Genomic DNA, 23,504 nt, shown 5'->3' with positions numbered 1-23,504 from the left:
ATAGCATTTGATTGCAGAAGAAGGGATACTTCCTGTTGTAATTGAGCCAAATGGGTGGATAGACTCCACGCTTGAAGAGGCGGGGAGTCTGCCGGAAGAGTTATGAAGTTGAGGTGGTAACCCTGTGCGATAATTGTTAGCACCCACTGATCTGAGGTGATCTGCAACCAAGGTTGTAGAAAATGGTACAGTCGACCTCCTACAGGGATGTCCGGAAGAGGGGTTTGGCATGTGTTCCCTACAGGGGAGTCAAAGGCCAGCCGCAGGCCCAGGAGGAGGGGCTACAGTAGGCCTTTGTTTCCTAGGCTGACGCGGCTGAGGCCTAGTAGAGGATCGAGCTGGACGAGGCCTGGCCGATGGAGGGTAATAACGGCGTGGTCGAAAGAATGACTTCTTAGAGTCTTTCTTTTGCGGTTGCTTGGAGGTCAGCTCAGGTGGGACAGATGAGAGTTGTTTCAACGTCTCATGGTGGTCTTTTAACTCCGCCACAATCTGCTGAATTTGCTCTCCAAACAAATTATCGCCTAAGCAGGGTAAATCAGCAAGACGATCCTGAACCTCTGGGCGAAGGTTGGATGATTTTAACCAAGCCCAACGTCTGGCTGAGATGGCTGTGGCTGAAACTTTTGTGGAAGCATCGAATATGTCGTAGGCAGTCCTAATCTCGTGCTTCCCTGCCTCAAATCCCTTGTGAAGAAGGGCTTGAAGCTGCGGTTGGTATTGGTCTGGCAACGTGTCAGCATAGTCTTGCATCTGCTTAAGGATGGCTCTGTTGTACTGAGTCATGTAAAGTTGATATGAAGCTATGCGTGAAATCAACATAGCTCCATGATAGACTTTCCGTCCAACACTATCTAGGAACTTGTTGTCCCTGGTAGGTGGGGTAGAAGAGTGTGGCTTAAGACGCTTGGCCTTCTTCTGCGCGGACTCAACCACAACAGAGCGATGATCCAGTTGAGGTTTTTGGAAACCTGGTGCTGACTGGACAAGGTAGGTGGAGTCAGCTTTTTTGTTAACTGGGGACACTGATGAAGGAGATTCCCAGTTTTTCTTGAGCAGATCCAAAAACACCTGGTGTATAGGGATGGAAGCGATGATTTTTGGAGCATCCAGAAATTGAAGGAGTTCCATCATCTGGTGTCTGTCATCAGCTTCAGATTGTAGTTGAAAAGGTACAACTTCTGACATCTCTTTCACAAAATTAATGAAAGATAGATCCTCAGGAGGAGATCTTTTTCTACTCTCTGTAGGAGATGGTGGCGAAGGCAAATCTGTGTCAGAAGATGTATCATCATCATCACCCCAGGTATCGTAGGGATCAAGTGGGGCTTGTAGCCCTGATGGACCTGGCTGAGGCTCTGAAGGCATCGATGGAAACCGAGGTGGAATCGGTGCCGTAGGTGGAACCAGAAATGGCATCGATGGCTTCGGTGCTGCCGATGGAATCGGTGCCTGGCGTGGAATGGATGGAACCGAAGGATATATCGGTGGAGATATACCAGAAGGCACCGATGGAACCACCCCGGAAGGAGGAATCCGGAACGGTGTTTCTCCTGCCGATGAAAATCCAGTCGGAGACGGTGGTGTTGTCGATGGTACTGGAATCACCGATGGAAGGGCCGTCATAAGCGCCTCCATGCGGCTCAGTAGCGGTGCTAGCGCTTGTATCAACGGCTCGGTGGTCGGTTCCCTCCTCGGTGGCGAAGCCGGTGCCGGTGTCGGTGCCGGGGGCGGCACTGGAACCGGTGCCGGTGCCGATGGAGGTTGCAATTTCTTCATCGCTTTCTCGATGGCCTCCTGGACCAGCCGGTCCAGTTCTGCCCGGAGACCAGGGGTAACCATACCCGGCTCGACGGGAGAGGGAGGCTGAGGCAGGGCCGGAGGGACCACCGTAACCGGTGGGATCACGGCCCCCGCACCCCGGGAGGGTGAGGGTTTCCTCGATGCCGGCGAACGAGACGTGGAGGGTGTCCGGTCTGTTCGCGGCTTCTTTGTCGGTGGCTCGGCTTGAGCAGAGGTCGATGGCTGTGGATCCTCGACAGGCCGAGACTTGTGCCGTCGATGGCGGTGCTTTTCCTTCCGATCCCCTCGCCCATCCGGGGAAGGGATGGGAGTCGACGGCCGAGAAGCGATCGATGGCGGACGGTCACCGGAGGGTTGACGATGATGGTACAACTTCGACGGTGCCGGTTCCGATGACGTCGATGCTATCGATGGCGTTGGGGTGGGTGCATGGAAGAGGAGCCCCATCTTCTCCATCCTGGCCTTGCGACCCTTGGGTGTCATTAAGGCACACTTGGTGCAAGTCAGGACATCATGCTCACTACCCAAACACATTACACAAACCCTGTGGGGGTCTGTGATGGACATAGTCCGGGTACAATCCGGACAACGGCGGAACCCCGTTGCCATGGCCTGAAGCCAAAATTTAGGCTGGGGATCGGTAAGTGCCAACAGGCCTCAAGGGCCAAAATCGACGGTAGTCGATGGAAAAAGGCAAAAAACTTACCGGGTTCCGTAAGATGACTAAAAATTTGTCGAAGGGAGACCCCTGAGGGGCAAATTTTCTTAGGAAATTAACTTCCAAATTCCTGTCAGGAACGTGGTTAGAGAGCTCCTTTCACCGCGTGGCAACTGCTGCGCGGAAAAAAGAAGACTGAAGGGAGACCCCTGCTGGCTGCAGGGTCAGTGCCTTGCTGGGCATGCCCAGTAGGGGCCAGTCAAAGTTCTGTTTAAACTTTGACAGAAGTTTTCCGTGGTGGGCTCCATCCTCGATGTCACCCATTTGTGAGGACAACCATCCTGCTTGTCCTGTGAGAAATAGCAAAATTAGAAAAGGTACAGGGAAAGGCAACCAAAACGATAAAGGGGATGGAGCGGCTCCCCTATGAGAAAAGGCTAAAGAGATTAGGGCTGTTCAGCTTGGAGAAAAGATGGCTGACGGGAATACGACAGAGGTCTATAAAATCATGATAGGACTAGACCGGATAAATGTGAATTGGTTATTTACCCTTTCAGATAATACAAGGACCAGGGGATACTCCATGAAGCTGAAAGCAGCTCATTCAAAACAAATTGAAGAAAATTATTTTTCTCTTAGCGCATAATAAAGCTCAGGAATTCATTGCCAGAGGATGTGGTTACAGCGGTTAGTGTAGCTGGGTTTAAAAAAGATTTGGCTAAGTTCCTAGAGGAAAAATCCATAACCTGCTATTAATTATTAAGGAACAGTAGCTTAAGACTTATTTCATGTTTGGATATTTTCCAGGTACTTGTGATTTGGATTGGCCACTGCTGGAAACAGGATATTGGGCTTGATGGACCCTTGGTCTGAACTAGTATGGCAATTCTTATGTTCTTAAATCAGAGAAAATGATTTTTCACTTAATGCACGATTAAACTCTGGAATTCATTACAGAGGATCTAGTTAAGGCAGTTAAGAGTAGCTGGTTTAAAAAAAGCTTTGGCCAAGTTCCTGGAGGAGAAATCCATAAACTGCTATTAATCAAATTGACTTAGGGAATAGCCACTGCTTATTACTGGCATTAGTAGCATGGGATCTATTTAATGTTTGGGTACTTGCTAGGTACTTGTGACTTGGATTGACCAATAGTGGAAACAGGATATTGGGCTTGATGGACCCTCAATCTGACCCAATATGGCAACTTCTTATGGTCTTATGTTCTTAAGGAATGTCTTCAACAAAAAGAGGGGAGAACAATATCCTGCCACTAGAGCAAGAACTGTTCTTTGCAGGCTACAACTCTATAATTTTACACAGAAACACAACCCAAAGTTAAAAAATGGGATCTAAGGAGGCTGGAATTGGACTTTAGCCCTTGAAAAGATGCTAAAAAAGGATCGTCCAAACCTGCTGCTGCATCAGGAGTTACTTTATGTGGACTGATCTCCATGTCACAGCTTTGTAAATCTCTTCAACAGAAGTTGAACTGAAATGGGCCATCAACACAGCTATGGTCCTAACTTTATGGGCCATGACTTGGTCCTTTTAAGGTCAAACCTGCTCTGGCATAAGTGAAGGATATTCAATCTGCAATCCAGTTAGATTAGGCTCCTTTTGACACAGCTTGCTGGGACAAAAAAAAAAAACCCCCAAAAACTGAGTGGACTTTCTAAGGACTTTAGTCCATTCCAGATATAAGATGGCTCTTTTGTAATTGAAATATGAAGGGCTCGTTCACTTTTATTGGCATATGGCTTTAGGAAAAATGCTAGAAGAACAATTGACTGATTAAAGTGGAAATCTTTCATAACCTTTAGATGACGATGAAGCACCACCATGTTGTAATGAAAGTTAGTGTTATGTTGATAAGTTACTAAAGCCTAAAGCTCTCAGACTCTGTGAGTGGAAATTGCCACCATGAACAATACCACCTTCAGCTCACAAGTACTTTAGCCAACAAGAAAACAAAGGCTCAAAAAGAGCTTTCATCCGCTGTGACATGATCACATTGAGGTCTTTACTATGGATGGCTTGATGGAAAGCTTCAAATAAAGCCACTCTGCATAAATCTTATAATTAAAGGTTCTATAGAAATCAGTCTTCCTTCTAGAGGATGTGCCATTTGCACTGAGATGTACCCTAACTGTTAATTTTCAGTCTCTGCAATATATAGAAGTTTTTCAGTTTGTTTGAAGACTTTTCCACTGATTTTTCTCCTGTGCATTAAAGCAGTCATTTTTCCCACACTGAAATTCCCAGGAAAAATAAAATAAAAACAAAAAATGAAGGTCTCTAAGGATATAACAACATAGCAAAATATGTGTATAGAAGAACATTTTCTCAGTGAAGGGAGCAGCATTTGATGTAATCTGCTTTCTGACCTCCTTCTGGAGCAGAAAACTGGCATTCTCTTCCCCCTGCTAAACAAATGGCTTTTGATGCTGAATTGGTAGATATGAACTTTTTCAGTTCTTCAAGATGAGTCAGTAGTCTCATTTTTGGATTCTTGATAACCCCTGGCGACATCTTCAAGCAGATGCTACAATGCGCAGCATTATGATGCATTCCAGATACTTGTAGCATGTCTTGTAATGGTTGATGATGGACATCTTTTACCTGCACTCTGGGCAAAACTTAAAATAACTGATCTTCTTTCTCTGCCATGCACAGAAAAACAAACAAAATCATCTAAAGAAAAAATGTTAGTAAAAAGATGGCTGAAGATTGAAAAAGTGGCTGCGATTAAGAGGCCTGTCAGAAGCCATGAAAAAACCAGAACTGATGACAGAGGCATCTAAAAAAGAAAGTCAACTATAAAACTGACCAAAAAACTTAAGGGCATAATTTGATACAGAATACAAAAAACCCTTAGTAAATCAGGACCTTAAAGAGTTACAGGAAAATTTTAAAAAATAACTGTGGCTAACTATGGAAAGAGCATGGCAGAAAAACAGTGAACCAAAGTAGTAAAACCCGCAGCAAAAGTTGAACGGAAAAATCTGTGTCTATTGGTCTCATCAGAAAATGCTGTACTGAGGGGCGTGCACAGCTGCAGAAACACGGGAAGCATTGCATATGCTGAGGGCCTTTTGAGTTTTTCCTTGTAAACTCTGGAAATACGTTCCAGGATCATGGCATTCATGTGCAAGACTAGAGTGAACAGCCCATTCTCAGAGAAGCTAAAGAGCTGTAAGAAAGCATCACCCTAACAGGAAATGGAAATGCTGGGTGGGGGAGGAGAAGGTAGAAAGAATTTATCTGCATACAAAATACAAGAGCTCTAGTGAAAAGCGATAGAAAAGTATCTCTGTGAAGCACATGAAACAAATATTTATTAAGTTAATATATTGTTACATGGATACCTGTCTATGTACTATTAAAGCACAGACAGTGCTGATCTCCTCTTGGACAGCTGGAAAAGGAGATTCTGCAACTTTTCCCTTGGCTCGCAAGTCACTTTATCTGACATGACCTCAAAATATTCTCCAAGGCCATCACTCCCCCCAGGCCTCACTCTCCCTTAGTTAACCACTATAACAAATTCTAACTGACATGAAGCAGTAAAATGGAAATCAAACCAAGGACATATTCTGTATGACACTCAACATGCACAGATAGAAAAGTGTTTGTGAAAGTAAGGGAGGAAAGTGTGGGGAATACAGGAACTCACACTAGCACAATCTGCTACTCTGCCATACAATCATTAGCATGCATTCAATAACCAAACTCTGCACTGCAGGAGCCTCTTCCAGGAAACCATATTGGTACAATGGATTTGGGATGATTAGATACTAAAACCAGAATGGGAAGACAACTCTGTGAGCTGATAAAGAAATGTTTGTTTTTTGTTTAAGGGGGAAAAACTTCCAATCTGTGTAAAAATATGCACTTGTGTGATGGGGCAACAGTTTTGTCCCTTTGTATTTGTAAAAGTAAGCAGAGCTGTTTCCTTTCAGGGAAACTCTTTGTAGATTTTTTTGTTGTTAAAAGCGGAAGTATTTAAGGTTATGCACTTGGGCCAGTGCAAACAGTAACAATGCCTCTGCCTTCACTGTGGATGAAGTTGCTTTCCAGCACCAGACCCCCCAGGCTTTAACAACAGGAAATACAAGGGAGGTGGCCACACTTCCAGGCAAACCCCTGACCACTCTCTGCTAGGGTCTAACTGCTAATAGTTTTTTAACACTAGAACTACTCTTTACAAAAAGGTTTTCATTAATAACTTTTAAAGGACTTTTACACAATACACACTTCTTCCCCTTCTACTGGAGATCACAAGAAATTTATGCAGGTTTATTCATTTTTTATGCGGCATTCTTTTTTTAATTTCCTATTCTTCTTCTGATGCTTTTTAGAAGGCATTTATGTGCCAGGCAACTTTTCACAGCTTCTTACCATCTTTATTGAAATTAAATCACTTTGGTCATGTAACTATAATGATCTCCTCAAGAGATTCTTGCAGAGGACATCAAAATCGTTTCCAGGATGGAAACAGAGATCAAAATGCTGTGCATGGCCAGACAAGAAAGCAGTGGCACCTCTGCCAAACTGTACACACAGGATTGTCTTCCTCACAATGCAAACCTTTGAACATGAATAAAACCCACTCCTGTCACTTTCTTCAGATTCTACGGCATGACTTTCTGCTCAGCTCCGGCCCGGCCATGCAAGTATCTCTCGGTACACACAGAAATGCCGGGTTGTTCAAAAGGGACGGGCTGGGGAGGTGGCTGCACAAGCTTTACAAAATTCCCCCCCTCCACGCGTGCCAACACAAAAATGGATGTACATGTGCGCATCGGATTTTATAACATACACGCGGTGATGGGTGCTTGTTATAAAATTGGTAGATCTTTTAAAATCTAGCTTTTAAGTCTTGCTTGCAGTCCAAACCTTGGTGCGAATGGGGCCTAGGAAAGAAAGTTGGCAGAATAACTGACTGGTTAAGATTGAAGTCCATCACCACCTTAGGCAGGAATTTAGGGTGTGTACACAAGACTACCCTGTCATGATAAAACTTAGTGTAAGGTGGATAAGACCGAACGACAACACCCGATACTAGAAGTGCTGTTTTCCCACCACAAATCGGAGATACTTCCTGTGACTGGGGAAGATCTCGATGTGAATGTATGCATCCTTTAGATCGAGGGAGCATAGCCAGTCCCCTTTTTGTAAAAGGGGGATCAAGGTGCCCAGGAAAACCAGTTTGAACTTTTTTTTTTTTTTTTAGAAATTTGTTCAAGGTCCTTAGGTCTAGGACGGGACGGAGTCCTCCTGTTCTTTTTGGAATCAGAAAGTACCTGGAGTAGAATCCTCGCCCTCTTTGTCTTGGTGGAACAGGCTTGACTACTCTGGCTGTTAAGAAGGAGAAGAGCTCCACTTGTAGTACCTCCTGATGTGCTACCAGCCAACAAGATGGGCTCAGAGGGCAATTTGGCAGGACACTCAATAGATTCAATTGGTACCCCTGACAGACAATGGACAGAACCCACTGATCTGAGGTTACACTAGGCCACTGGTTTGCAAAGAACCGCAGCCTGCCCCCGACTGGAGGGTCCATTGACCGGGTACGGGCAACTGGCTTATGCTCCCTACGAACCAGTCAAACCCCTGTCCCCAGAGTTAACTGAGGAGCTGGCTGGGTTTTGGGGCTCACTTGGGATGGCCACTGGAGCCCTGATAGTGTTGACAGGAGCGAGGAGATGGAGGATATTAATTCCTCTGGCGAAAGAAAGACTTCCTCTATCCCATTCTCGTTGGCCTCCTAGAAGAGGAGGACAGGTCTGGAGTGCTAGCAGAAATTTGTTGGAGGATTCCATGGCGATTCTGGAATTGGGCTGCCACATTCTTCACCCTATCTCTGAAGAGATTCTCCTCAGTACATGGTATGTCGGCGAGTCATTCTTGTACCTCCAGTTGGAGATCCGAGTCCTGCAGCGCCGATTCCTGCTGCAGAGACCCTCGATGCCATTTCATAAACATTGTAGGTTGCTCGGACGTCGTGTTTCCTGCACTCTAGGCCCTTATGCAACAGCAACATGAGGATGACCCAATGTTGTTGAGGCAGCTGCTCTATCACCTCCTGCACCCTGCTTCCAGATATCCCGCAAGTACTGGCTCATGTAGAGCTGGTAGGAAGCAATGCTGGCAATAAGAATGGCCCCCTGAAACACCTTCCTCCCAAGAGCATCCATCTCTGTTGTGCTTCCCTGGGGGTCCTGAGGAAAGGGTCTGAGAACACTTGGCCCTCTTGAGAGTGGATTTGACCACCACCGATTGGTGAGGAAGCTGATGAATCCGCCAGCCTTCTGGATGATTTAGATCCTGTTACCCTTCTTGTTAACGGGAGGCACTGTGAGGGGGTGTTCTCATATCCTCAGCAGCAGCTCCTTAAGGATCTCATGTACCGGGACAGCCACAATCTCCTTAGGAGGCTCCAAGAACTGTAGGATCTCAAGCATTTTGTGCCTGGCATTCTCCTCCTTCAGCAACTGAAATGGGATGTCATCCACCATCACCTTCACAAGCACTGCGAGGTTAAGTCTTCAGGCAGAGACTTCCTTCACTCCTCTGGAAGAGGAGGGTCTGTGAAGAGACAGTCAGAGCCATCCTCTTAAGGTATAATCCTGCCAGGGGTCACAGTGACCCTCATCCTCACTGTAAGCCATAGGGGATGGGATCCTAGGCGCTCAACCCTTCGTCCAGAGGTGCAGGCACTGGCAAAGCTGGACAGGGAGATACAGGCTTCGGCATCTCTACCGGCCTAGGTGGAGCTTCCTCCTCAGAAGAACCAGCAACAACCACCATAATCAGTAAGGGGAGGCATCGGTGCCCCGCCAGGCACCGATGCTGTCCCAGGAACAGACATGAGCTGGGTTAGAAATGCACCGATAAGTGCATTTAGCTTCTCCAGCAGCAGTTCCAGGACGGATGGTATGGGCTCTGGTGCAGTTGGTGATACAGGATCTATGCCCTGCAGCGCCCGTTCCACTGCCAGCTTGACTCGCTGCTCCAGCTCCTCCTCAAATGCGACTGATGCCAACTGGAAGGAAGATGGTGTGGCTAGATGCTCTTCAGACCCATGAGGCAGATCAGTGACTTGCATCAGGACCGGTGGAGACCATCGCAGACTCCTGGAATCAATGGAGGACTGGTGCTCCTCACTGCGGGGTCACTTCGAGGGCATTGTGGCATGAGCCAGTACTCAGCACCATGCGATGGGGACCGGTGCTAATGCTTCTTTGGCTTCTCTTGATGCTTGGCCCAGTCCTTTCCTGATGCCGAAGAACCAAACGTCCTTGGCCTGGAGAAGATAGACAGTGATCCGTCTCCAGTGCCCCCATCCACTGGTCTCGCCGATGTCAATGGCGCTGTGTCCATTGGTGCAGCTTCGAGGTCTATTGATGCCAATGCCGGTGCCTAGGTCTTCTTCAGCCTGAGGAGCTGCTCCATCTTGTTCAGCCGAAGACAACATCTCTTCAAGGTCATTTGTGCGCATAAGCGGCAACCCCTGAAGTCATGCAATGCCCCCAGAAGAGGACACATATCTCATGGGGCTCCGTAATGGACATGTTTCTCGGGCACCAGGAGCATCGGTAAAAACTGGACGAGGCCATGATGGGATGAAATAAAAGGGACGCAAAATAAAAATTGATGGCGGTGGGTATTGACAGCCGGCGGGCACCAAAGCACCGCCACTGCTGGGGAATCGATCACAAAAGGAAACTTTCCAGAAACTTAAAAAGTCCTGACTAGGAACACTATGGGGAAGCACTGATAAGGACCTAGTGAACGCCGCGAAGAAAAAACCCATGGAAAGAGAGAAATATGAGAAAAAAGTTTTAAAAAAGGCCAAAAAGCCAAAGTGAGCTCACACACACTGCGATGCTTACAGCTCTGCAGAAAGAGAGAGACTGGAGAGGGCATGCTGGGCTTGCTCAGTGTGCCAAGACAAAGTTCTACAAACTTTGATATAAGTTTACCTTGTCGGGGCTCCATCTGATGTTGTCACCCCATATGTGGGGACTCTACCATCCTGCTTGTCCTCAGAGAAAATGAGAACATTCTCTACACAGCCCACTACTGCACACACAAAAGCTCCAGGGATTATAGGCTGACATATCAGGCAAGTTCTTTTCTTCTTCATATGATATATTACCACACTTTATAGAGATCTGACAGTGTTCCTACTGCACACAAAATATTCATGGATTATGGGCTGACATATCATGCAAGTTCTTTTCTTTTTCACATGATATATTACTACACCTACATGGAATGAACCTGAGATCGAAGATCGAACGCAGACAAAAGTTAGCAGGCAAGTTGCAGGTGATTATCTTTTAGTTGACTAATTTAAAATAATTTTACCCTAGCTCCAGAGAAAAGACATATGCTGTGGAAAGTAATATTCTCTCAAAAGTCAAGCTATTAAACATTTTAAGTTAGTCTGAAAAAAGACAGACTGCACTACCTCCTCTTTACACCTGAGACATATTGGCATATGAAATGACCACACACACACACACACACCCACAGTTACTTTACCTTATGTCATAAGTCTAATATCAGTACACACTACACTCAGGCCCCAAATGCTTTCTCTGATAAAATCTATAAAACAGTGGCTTAGAAGGGTAAACAATATAAGCATTAATTTGTAGCTGTGTTGGTTTGCATCTCTACTGGGACCCACATTCTGTGCCAGGTACCTTCAAGCTCTTGGGCTGCTGTCGGACCTCCATGACATGCTTGCGTCTTAGCTCCCGCTCCCTCCGTTTGTTGTATTCCAGCTGATTGCTCAGTTCAGTTTGGTGCTGCAGTTTGATCAGTTCACAACGCATTCTCTGGATGGTATTGAGGTGCCGGAATTCCAGCTCCTGCATAGATTCATGCTGTCGCAGCAGCATTGCATGTTCCAAGTCCTTCTGTGTCTGCCTCTTATTCAGTTCCTACACCACCAAACACAAAGAAGGAAAACAGTTCACTGCAGTAACTTCAGTTGCATGACAGAGCGCAGACCAACACTTATAAAATTTCTTTGGCTTTATCATAGGAAACACCACTAAATCTGGTGAAAAAATTAATGTAGGTCAAAAAATGAGAAAATATCTCAACTGGGCTCCAATACTACCACTTGTCCAGTCTAAATATTATAGCTTCATCCTGTGCTGCAGGGCTATTCACTCCCTATCTTACCATGAAGCCTGCTGAGCTCTGGCAGTATTTTTAAGATGACTGCTAATGAGTTCAGAGAACAGGATAAAGGTACAAGCAACAGAAGAGAAAAACAATAATGATGAATTTTCCATTTTATGGTTTAACTTTTTTTTTTTTTTTTAATTGTTGGCCGCACATTTTATATAACATATATTAATTTATTTATATACAAACATTTGATATTCCACCTTAACCAAGCTGTTCTCAAGGTAGATTACAATCATTATATGGAAGGACTGATATACATTAGTGTTTATGGAAATTTCAGGAAGAGTGACAGGAAGTAGTAAACATAGGGAAATTCCAGGAAGGTGTAAGGGAGGTAGAATTTTGAAGAGGTGTGGAGAGGTTAACTAAGTAGTCAGGACTGCTACATGGCATGGGAGCATGGACATGGAAGATGCACTGGAAAGTGTGTCAGGTTAGAAAGGAAGCACCTAATGCAGGCGAAGGAGATTTGAAAAGGGAGAGGGGATGTCTAAAGGGGTGGAGGGCACAGGTGAGAGGTCAAGTTTAGTAATTAAGTCATAAAAGGAGCTGAAGTCTCCTTTCCCTGAGGCTCACCTCCCTGACCAGGTCCTGCTCCAGGTTATGACGCCCAAGCAGCATTCGCCTCTTGAAACGGCGACACTCCAGTTCCAGGTACTGTCTCTGACGACGCAACAAGTTGGCCTCTTCCTCTGCCTGGAAATGCTGAAAGTTCTCTTTCTGCTTGGACAGCCATTCTTGTTTCTCCTTCTTTGGCGTGCTCTGATTTTCATTCAGCTCCTGGCAACACACAATCACAGTGCCATTAGCACATACACAGATTACGGGGAAAGAACCTAATGCTGTAACACGTGGTATTCTGACAAATCATGGTATGGAATTAACCTGCTATGCTTCTCCTCCCCAGCTGCAGATGTTTGCAGTGTAAAGAAGGGAATGCTATCAGACAGTATCATAAACCATAAGTCACTGTGCACCCATGACAGAATGACCACCTTTCAATTCACAAGTTGCCTGTCTATAGCTTTAACTAACAGATGATGGTGCTATATTTATAATTCCTCCATTCATCTACTAGGAAATCATCTATCTTCAGAGAAAGCGAGAAGCACTCTTCCTCTCAAGTTTCAACCTTATGCACTAGAAATCAAGACTGATGTTTGAGAACTGATTCACTATTATGATCTTGCAACGCTTCCAATGCCATGATTAAAGTATAGGTTCACAGAAACTGATAGCACTTATGAGGAATGTCATCTTGATCAAATTTGGATGAGAGGCTCCCAATGACCAAAGACCTGATTGCCCTGAAGCTCTGCAAGTTTACTCTTACTAATGTTCAACTTGCTATAAAGCATCTAAGGATTTTACATTTCTCAGTGCTTTTTTTTTCCAAAATCTATTAGATGTGTTTTCTGCACTCACTGAATGACACGGGGTCCACTAATGCAAGTGTTACGGGATGAAGCTGTAGATACTGCCCCTAATGGTACATTTGCACACATTCCCTTTTATATGACAGATTACTGCAAGGTAGTGAGTGCTAATCCATACACTCAGGTTAGCAAACTGTGTGCCGCTTTCTAGGAATTTCTTGCACCTCTTTAAGCTGCTCTTTGCGGAGTTTGTATTCTCGTTTCTGTGATTCCAGGAAACTGTTAAGCTCTCTCTTCTGCTGTGCCTGGATATGCTGCTGAAATTTCTTCTCTTCATTGGCCATTACTTTTGTCTTCAAACAAAATAAAAAAGACAGAAGCATATCAGCATCTACCTTCATTTACCTTTAATAAGATTCTTCTTTTCTGCATGGCATAATAAAAGCAGCTCAATTGTTCAGGGGCCAAAATGGTCAACTAAGAAATGATTTCCAATTCAGATAAATGTAATGCCCTTACTAATTTCAGAAATTTGTTGTACTGGGCAGTCATTATTATGTGGTCAGTAGGGATGTGCACTCGCACATTCATTTGTTTGGATGCCTATCGCATATCTAACGAATGAACAAATGTACGTACAACAAATGGTGTGCACCTAATGGACACACTTTAGATGGATGCATATACCATTTGTTTTGTACGTACATCGTCCATTTATTATATACAAGCTTAAGTGCGAAAGAAACAAATGGACGTCCAAAAACTAACAAATGCACATCTCTAGTGGTCAGGAGTTACAACTAAATGTCTCCATGCTTAAAGAATTATTAATGAACTCTCTATGAACGAGATCCAAATTGGTGAATTGACCAACATCAAAAGATACAAGTGACCAAATATACACTACTGTGAAGAAAAGCATCCTAAATGACTTAAAATGGTTTTGACTACAAATCACTGATCCATTTGAGTACAGAGATTGATGAGCAGCATCAGCATCTGGAAATTCTTTTTATACAATGCAGAATTGTGCATAAACAGGTGTTGTACGTGTGCGTACTCTTGAAAAAGCAACTGAGGAAGTAAAGAAAAATTAATTTTAAAACAAGCATTTGAGGGCAGGTCACTGCAAGTTAAGAAATAATTCTGGGGAGCAACCAGCAGCTTTTTTCACCTTTATGTATACATAGAAATAAATCCACAAAACACAAAATTGAGAAAAAAAAAACCAATGCACTCCAAAAATCATCCATACATCAAAAGAGGAGATGCAGAACTCATACACAGTCCAGTTATTAAAATGCTTATAGTGAAAGCAACTTATTGTTTATTTTTTGCAAATTTCTTCTGTTTATAAAAGAAGAGCAATGGAGTTGCCTTATTGAATATAAAATATATAAAAAAATAAACAAGAAGTTGCATTCACTATAAGCAGTTTAATAATTGGACTGTATATGCGTTCTGCATCGCCTCTTTTGATGTGTACATAGAAATAAATGACATCCTTGAAATATGCTCCAGTGAATAAATTTGAATATAAATATCTACTCTAGCATTAAGGTAAAATGAGGCTTTTTTTTTTTTTGGAACAGTTATACCCTCCACCAAAAAGAGAGAAGTCCAATACATTACTACTCGTTACACATTGCTTGCTTAAATATTAATCCAATGATATGGTACATGAAAGAAGCACCTTAGCAGAAGTCAATGCTACATGCTCTCTCCTCTTTTTGGTGAAAGAAGACATTGAAGATGTCTACCTGAGGACAGAGGAATCACCAGTCACACTGATGGGTGTGAGGGAGCAATTTTAGATCTAATTCTCAGTGGAGCACAGGACTTGGTGAGAGAGGTAACGGTGGTGGGACCGCTTGGCAATAGTGATCATAATATGATAAAATTTGATTTAATCTATTTATTTATTTATTTATTTAACAGCTTTTAATATACCGGTATTCGTGCAAGCACATCACGCCGGTTTACAATAAACTTGAGAAAAGAGGAGGAAATTAATTTAATGACTGGAAAAGGAACAGTGTGCAAATCCAAGGCTCTCGTGCTAAACTTTCAAAAGGGAAACTTTGATAAAATGAGAAAAATTGTTAGAAAAAAACTGAAAGGAGCAGCTACAAAAGTAAAAAATGTCCAAGAGGTGTGGTCATTGTTAAAAAATACCATTCTAGAAGCACAGTCCAGATGTATTCCACACATTAAGAAAGGTGGAAAGAAGGCAAAACAATTACCAGCATGGTTAAAAGGGGAGTTGAAAGAAGCTATTTTAGCCAAAAGATCTTCATTCAAAAATTGGAAGAAGGATCCAACAGAAGAAAATAGGGTAAAGCATAAACATTGGCAAGTTAAATGTAAGACATTGATAAGACAGGCTAAGAGAGAATGTGAAAAGAAGTTGGCTGTAGAGGCAAAAACTCACAGTAAAAACTTTTTAAAATATATCCGAGGCAGAAAGCCTGTGAGGGAGTCAGGTGGGACCGTTAGATGATAGAGGGGTTAAAGGGGCACTTAGAGAAGATAAGGCCATCGCGGAAAGATTAAATGATTTCTTTGCTTCGGTGTTTACTGAAGAGGATGTTGGGGAGGTACCAGTAATGGAGAAGGTTTTCATGGGTAATGATTCAGATGGACTGAATCAAATCACGGTGAACCTAGAAGATGTGGTAGGCCTTATTGACAAACTGAAGAGTAGTAAATCACCTGGACCGGATGGCATACACCCCAGAGTTCTGAAGGAACTAAAAAATGAAATTTCAGACCTATTAGTAAAAATTTAGAACATAAGAACATAAGAAAATGCCATACTGGGTCAGACCAAGGGTCCATCAAGCCCAGCATCCTGTTTCCAACAGTGGCCAATCCAGGCCATAAGAACCTGGCAAGTACCCAAAAACTAAGTCTATTCCATGTAACCATTGCTAATGGCAGTGGCTATTCTCTAAGTGAACTTAATAGCAGGTAATGGACTTCTCCTCCAAGAACTTATCCAATCCTTTTTTAAACACAGCTATACTAACTGCACGAACCACATTCTCTGGCAACAAATTCCAGAGTTTAATTGTGCATTGAGTAAAAAAGAACTTTCTCCGATTAGTTTTAAATGTGCCCCATGCTAACTTCATGGAGTGTCCCCTAGTCTTTCTACTATCCGAAAGAGTAAATAACCGATTCACATCTACCCGTTCTAGACCTCTCATGATTTTAAACACCTCTATCATATCCCCCCTCAGTCGTCTCTTCTCCAAGCTGAAAAGTCCTAACCTCTTTAGTCTTTCCTCATAGGGAGTTGTTCCATTCCCCTTATCATTTTGGTAGCCCTTCTCTGTACCTTCTCCATCACAATTATATCTTTTTTGAGATGCGGCGACCAGAATTGTACACAGTATTCAAGGTGCGGTCTCACCATGGAGCGATACAGAGGCATTATGACATTTTCCGTTTTATTCATCATTCCTTTTCTAATAATTCCCAACATTCTGTTTGCTTTTTTGACTGCCGCAGCACACTGAACCGACGATTTCAATGTGTTATCCACTATGTAAAATCATCCATTGTACCTGAAGACTGGAGGATAGCAAATGTAACCCCAATATTTAAAAAGGGCTCCAGGGGCGATCCGGGAAACTACAGACCAGTTAGCCTGACTTCAGTGCCAGGAAAAATAGTGGAAAGTGTTCTAAACATCAAAATCACAGAACATATAGAAAGACATGGTTTAATGGAACAAAGTCAGCATGGCTTTACCCAGGGCAAGTCTTGCCTCACAAATCTGCTTCACTTTTTTGAAGGAGTTAATAAACATGTGGATAAAGGTGAACCGGTAGATATAGTATACTTGGATTTTCAGAAGGCGTTTGACAAAGTTCCTCATGAGAGGCTTCTAGGAAAAGTAAAAAGTCATGGGATAGGTGGCGATGTCCTTTCGTGGATTGCAAACTGGCTAAAAGACAGGAAACAGAGAGTAGGATTAAATGGGCAATTTTCTCAGTGGAAGGGAGTGGACAGTGGAGTGCCTCAGGGATCTGTATTGGGACCCTTACTTTTCAATATATTTATAAATGATCTGGAAAGAAATACGACGAGTGAGATAATCAAATTTGCAGATGACACAAAATTGTTCAGAGTAGTTAAATCACAAGCAGATTGTGATAAATTGCAGGAAGACCTTGTGAGACTGGAAAATTGGGCATCCAAATGGCAGATGAAATTTAATGTGGATAAGTGCAAGTGATGCATATAGGGAAAAATAACCCATGCTATAATTACACAATGTTGGGTTCCATATTAGGTGCTACAACCCAAGAAAGAGATCTAGGTGTCATAGTGGATAACACATTGAAATCGTCGGTACAGTGTGCTGCGGCAGTCAAAAAAGCAAACAGAATGTTGGGAATTATTAGAAAAGGAATGGTGAATAAAACGGAAAATGTCATAATGCCTCTGTATCGCTCCATGGTGAGACTGCACCTTGAATACTGTGTACAATTCTGGTCGCCGCATCTCAAAAAAGATATAATTGCGATGGAGAAGGTACAGAGAAGGGCTACCAAAATGATAAGGGGAATGGAACAACTCTCCTATGAGGAAAGACTAAAGAGGTTAGGACTTTTCAGCTTGGAGAAGAGACGACTGAGGGGGGATATGATAGAGATATTTAAAATCATGAGAGGTCTAGAACGGGTAGATGTGAATCGGTTATTTACTCTTTCGGATAATAGAAAGACTAGGGGGCACTCCATGAAGTTAGCATGGGGCACATTTAAAACTAATCGGAGAAAGTTCTTTTTTACTCAACGCACAATTAGACTCTGGAATTTGTTGCCGGAGGATGTGGTTAGTGCAGTTAATATAGCTGAATGTTTCCTTCTTGGGAGGTCAGGTCCGTATCTTTCCAGATTTAGCAAAACCAACGCAGATGCGAAGGAAAAAATTTATTTCATTGCGCCCTAAAGTTTTAGCACTTGGGGGAACCTATGTATTAAGGTACCCCTGCAGGTGTGTCGTTAAACTTTTAGAGAACACATATGTTTTCTTCAGTCCGGAACAACTTCAGGCCTTCCTAGAGGCACGTGAGCAAAACCTGCACCAAATAGAGCAGGATCCTATAAATGTATCTGATGTGTAACCTAGCCTTACTTCTTAAATATATTCTTATGTTCTCCTTTATTTCTGTTCCCCCCAAGTTTCCTACGAAGTAGAGAGAGACTGTAAAATTGTTATGTTTTCTTTTATTGTAAATCTTGGTTTAAAGAATTTCATGAGAAAAACAATATGTAACATCTCTTGTGATTCTATGCAAATTTTCTTTGTATTAATTGAAATGATGATAAATAAAGAATTAAAAAAAAAAAATATAGCTGTGTTTAAAAAAGGATTGGATAAGTTCTTGGAGGAGAAGTCCATTACCTGCTATTAAGTTCACTTAGAGAATAGCCACTGCCATTAGTAATGGTTACATGGAATAGACTTAGTTTTTGGGTACTTGCCAGGTTCTTATGGCCTGGATTGGCCACTGTTGGAAACAGGATGCTGGGCTTGATGGACCCTTGGTATGACCCAGTATGGCATTTTCTTATGTTCTTATGTCCTTATGTAACATCATCCGATGGATGATGGAACATGGATTTAGAGTTTTCTTGGAAAAACTTGGTCCCATTGTGCAACCACGACATTTCCTGCATTACCTGAAGCATTTCTCACTTCTGTTGCTAAGTAATAAACCTAACTTCAAAAGAGAAGAGGAAGGATTTGTGACTGGTAATTCTTCTGTCTTCAGAGAACACCTGTTACAGATAAGTAACTACACTTTCTTTAGAGACAAGGTAAATCACCTACCTCCACTGATGGGACTCCCTAGCTAAGGAATGCCTATAACAAACAAGAAAAAACAACAAACCTGCAACAGGGCAGAGAAACTGATTTTAGTGAGAAAAAACTTTCTTTTTTTTTAAACAGGAAGACAACTCTAAAAACATAGGTGTCAATTTTAAAAGCGTTGCTCACGCTAAAATGCCCACATACTTGTGCATATGGGCTCTATGTAAGCAATGTGGATTTTAAAAATTGCAATTTATAAGTGTATATGCGTGTGCCTGAGCAAAAAAAAAAGGGGGGGGGGGGGGCTGAAAAGGGCGGGGCCAAGTTACGTGCGTAACTCTATATTTTAAAACCGGAAGCCATAGCATGCAGCGGCTTCTTAGCCACTTAACTTTACTGCTTATCCTGATGAGCAGTGAGTCTGCAGATCTTGCATTTAGGGGCTTAGAGGACAGGGTGAGGGGTCCGGGTCAACTAGGGGGGGTAAGCAGGAAGAAAGAACCAGAGGAGCCTAGATGACCTCGAGATTGACTTGGAAAACTGGTGGACTAATTGGAAAAACTGGGAATGTCCCTCACTCGAGCATGTTTTAAAATCCGCATACATACGCGCATTAAAGCCTGCAAAGTCCTATGTAATATACGCAAAGTGGGTTTGCTCGAGTAACCTCTTAAAATTAGGAACATACTTCCGCGCATTAGTTGTATTTTAAAACATACGGGCACAAGTGTGCGCATGATTTAAAATTCGAGTGCATCTCCACTCATGCACCAAAATGCACATAAATGGGTGCATGCATTTTAAAATTAGCCAGATAATGCGTAGAAAAATGGATGCAGTTGGGAGCTAAACCTTAAAAAGACCCTGGAAAATGTACTATCTAACTTTGTTGTCTCATTGGGAGTCTACGTTTGAAAAATAATGAGATGCAAATGGACTGAACTACAAGTTGCAGGTTTGCAGATCTCAATATGAGTGCCAGTAATCATCAGACAGTATAGTTTAATATAGCAGCTAAGACCGAGAGAAGTCACACAAAGATGAAAGTCAAGGATTTCAGAAATGCAAACTTTGTTAAAAAGGGGAAGTACCCGGAGGATGAGCTAGAAGACTGGGAAGAGATGGGAGAAGTGGAACAGTGGCTAAATTAAAAGGAGCTATAACAAAGACAACAAACCTTTAATTAAGAAAAGTGAATAAAAATAAGAGGAAAAGGAAAGAGATCTGGCTCTGTAAAAAAGTGGCTAAAAAAATAAAGGCAAAAAGATTAGCTTTCAGAAAGTATAAACACACACAGAAAAAGGCTCACAGGGCAGAATATCTGGCAGAAGTTATTATTGTAAAAGCTGAGGAAAGAAATCAGGATGGCAAAAAGCTTGAGTGGAAGAAAGGATCACCAAAGAGGTAAAGCAAGATGACAAAATGTTTTTCAGATATATCAGGGAAAGGAGATAAGATTGAAAGAGATAAGTATGAAAGGAGATAAGAATGGATGCAAAACAAAAGATGAGAAAAAAGCAGAAATATTAAACAAACCCTTCATTTCAGTGTTCACTAAAGACAACCCTGGGGAAGGACCATTACTGGTTGGTAAGAGCACGGACAGATACCACTCCATTTATAGACGATGGAATGTGGGAGGAACTAGCAAAACTGGAAGTGCACAAGGCCATGGGATTGGATGAGATACATCCCAGGATACTGAAGGAGCTTGGGAGAGGTGCTGGTGGGTCTGCTGAAAGACCTGTTCAATAGATCCTTGGAAATGGGAGTTGTTATTACTTATTTTCTTAATTGATCGCAATCTCTTATGACTGTAAATCGATGTGATGCACAGTTAAAAGCAGAGGTAAAAACTAATGCAAAATCCATCTAAAAAGGAAATTAAAAAAAAACACTAGACAGAGAATGATATGCATGAATCAAAAACATAAAATCACATAAAGCAATAATAAATATAGTAAAATAAAAAAGTAAAACATAAATCAAAACCAGTAGAGGGTGGTAAAATAAAATTAATAATTATAAAATTCTTGAAAAGTGATACCTAAATCAAAAACTAGTAAAGGCCAAAGGGAAGAACACAAAGTACAGCTCCTGAAGTGGGAAAATCAAACTAATAATCAACACGATACTAATAGGTTGGAAGGGTTTTGGATAAAGAGAAATCTCCCGAGGGCCTTTCTAAATTTGAGGTAATCTTTTTTGAGACCGAAGCTGAGTGGGAAGGAATTCCATAGGTTTGGGGGCAAGATAAGAGAAACTGTTTTCTTTGTATAATCTAATCTTATCTCACTTGGAGATGGGAGGACTAATATTCCTACTGGGTTGAACTAAAAGCCAGTCTGGTCGATAGAAAGCAATTAGACTAGATAGGCAGTGTGGCATGCCCCAGCATAATGCTTTGAAAGTGAGAAAGCCAAGCTTGAACTGTATACGTACAGAAACAGGCAACCAATGAAGATCCTGCAGTAAGAGGGAGATATGGTCATATTTTTTCTTACTGGATGAGTTTTGCACCAGTTAAAGCCTTTTAACTTGATGAGATGTAAGACCATGGAACAGAGCATTACAGTAGTCTAGACTAATGAAAAAGGAAAATTGGTTCTTACCTGCTAATTTTCGTTCCTGGAATACCACAGATCAGTCCAGATGCATGGGTTTTTCATCCCTACTAGCAGATGGAGGTAGAGAAGAAAAGCTTTACTAACATTGTGCTACTTAAGATCCCTGCAATCCCAAGCCAAGATGAGAATTAACCATAAACAACTTCATCTCCCAATTTGAGCAGGGGAAAGGTAGAGCCCCTAACCTGAAGCCCTTCCATCTATTAAGGAGATTGAATACTCCCAAATCTAAAAATATTTCTTACTATCTACACACAGAAAACAGAATTGTCTTTCCAGAGAGGGTGGGGCTCTGGTCTGATTTGTGGTATTCCAGGAACGAAAATTAACAAGTAAGAACCAATTTTCCTTTCCTGTTCATATCCCAGATCAGTCCAGATGCATGGAATGTACCCAAGCTCCCCTACATTGGGTGGGAACCCGAAAGACCCGCTTGTAATATATTCTTTCCAAAACCAGCCATTCCCGGCACACAAACATCCAGCTGGTAATGCCTTGTGAAAGTGTGTGGAGAAGGCCAGGTTGTCGCCAGACAGATCTCCTGTGGGGACACCAACTAACACTCAGCCCAGGACACCACTTGCGCCCTAGTAGAATGGGCCTAGGGCTCAAACATAAGCTGATACAATGGCCTCCTTTAGCCAGTATTGGTGGCTTTAGAAGCTTTACCACCTTTATTTGTTCCACCAAACAGAATAAAAAGGTGATTGGATCTCTGAAAACTATTGGTGATCTTCAAATAGTACAACAAGACCCGATGGACAGCCAACAAGTGAAGTTCCCTCGCATGCAGAACTGAACAGTCCAAATTCCAAAACGAGGAAAGTTCCCGTCTGACTGAGGTGAAAGGCAGATACCACCTTCAGCAGAAAGGAAGGTACTGTGTACAAAGACACCCCATCCTCCGAAAACTGAAGAAAAGGGTCCCTACAAGACAATGCCTGAACCTCCAAAATCTAGTGGCCGAACAAAAGGCCACTAGAAAAATGGAGAAATGACTTACCTGATAATTTTGTTTTCCTTAGTGTAGATAGATGGACTCAGGACCAATGGAATGTACAAAAGCTACTCCTGATCAGGGTGGGAGGCTGCCTGCAGTCTGGTTCAATACCGCCCGTGCAAATGTGTCCTCTTGGGCCTGCATATCCAGGCTATAAAACCTGGAGAAGGTGTGCAAGGAGGACCACGTCACCGCTCGGCAGATATCAACGGGAGTCAGCAGTCTAACTTCTGCCCAAGAGACTGCCTGAGCCCTAGTGGAATTAGTTCAATTGAGAAGATAATGGCTTTCCAGCCTCCACATAAGCTCCCGTGACCACCTCCTTAATCTAGCGAGCTATGGTAGCTTGTGAAGCTGGTTCTATCTTAGGAGTTACCACCCAGGAAAGAGATCTAGTCATCATAGTGGATAATACATTGAAATTGTCGGCCCAGTATGCTGTGGAGATCAAAAAAGCAAACAAAATGTTAGGAATTATTGGGAAGGGAATGGAAAATAAAACGGAGGAAGTTATAATGCCTCTGTATTGCTCCATGGTGAGACTGTACCTTGAATACTATGTGCAATTCTGGTCACATCATCTCAAAAAGGATATAGCAAAAGGAGAAAGTGCAGAGAAGGGCGACCAAAATGATATGGGGCATGGAATGGCTGCAGAAGTTAGGGCTGTTCAGTTTGGAATAGAGATGACTGAGGGGGGATATGATAGAAAATCATGAAAGGACTTGAACAAGTTAATGTAAATCAGTTATTTACTCTCTCAGATAATAGAAGGACCAAGGGGCAACTCCATGAAGTTAGCAAGTAGCTCTTAAAACAAACCGAAGAAAATTCTTTTCACTCAGCGCATATTTAAACTCTTGAATTAATTGCCAGAGGATGTGGTTTCAACAATTAGTGTTATTGAGTTTAAAAAAGGTTTGGATAAGTTCCTAGAGGTTAAATCCATAAACTGCTATTACGGTAATTAATAAGCAATAGTAGCTTGTGATCTATCTAAT

General features: G+C 42.7%; 1 protein-coding gene across 1 annotated transcript in view; it reads right to left on the bottom strand.

The window, feature by feature from the left end:
* TAOK1 (TAO kinase 1) overlaps positions 1-23,504 on the bottom strand; it is a 422,716-nt gene that overhangs the window by 50,180 nt on the left and 349,032 nt on the right. Inside the window, exons 15-17 of the mRNA XM_029611182.1 lie at positions 13,272-13,400; positions 12,248-12,451; positions 11,176-11,415 (exon numbers count right to left, since the gene is read on the bottom strand). Of these exons, the coding sequence (XP_029467042.1) occupies positions 11,176-11,415; positions 12,248-12,451; positions 13,272-13,400 (573 nt within the window). The remainder of the gene's footprint in view (positions 1-11,175; positions 11,416-12,247; positions 12,452-13,271; positions 13,401-23,504) is intronic.

The sequence above is a fragment of the Rhinatrema bivittatum genome, chromosome 8, assembly GCF_901001135.1.
Source record: "Rhinatrema bivittatum chromosome 8, aRhiBiv1.1, whole genome shotgun sequence".
Lineage (NCBI taxonomy): Eukaryota > Metazoa > Chordata > Amphibia > Gymnophiona > Rhinatrematidae > Rhinatrema > Rhinatrema bivittatum.
Note: the sequence above shows the minus strand (reverse complement) of the source record. Positions and strands in the feature narration are given on the sequence as shown.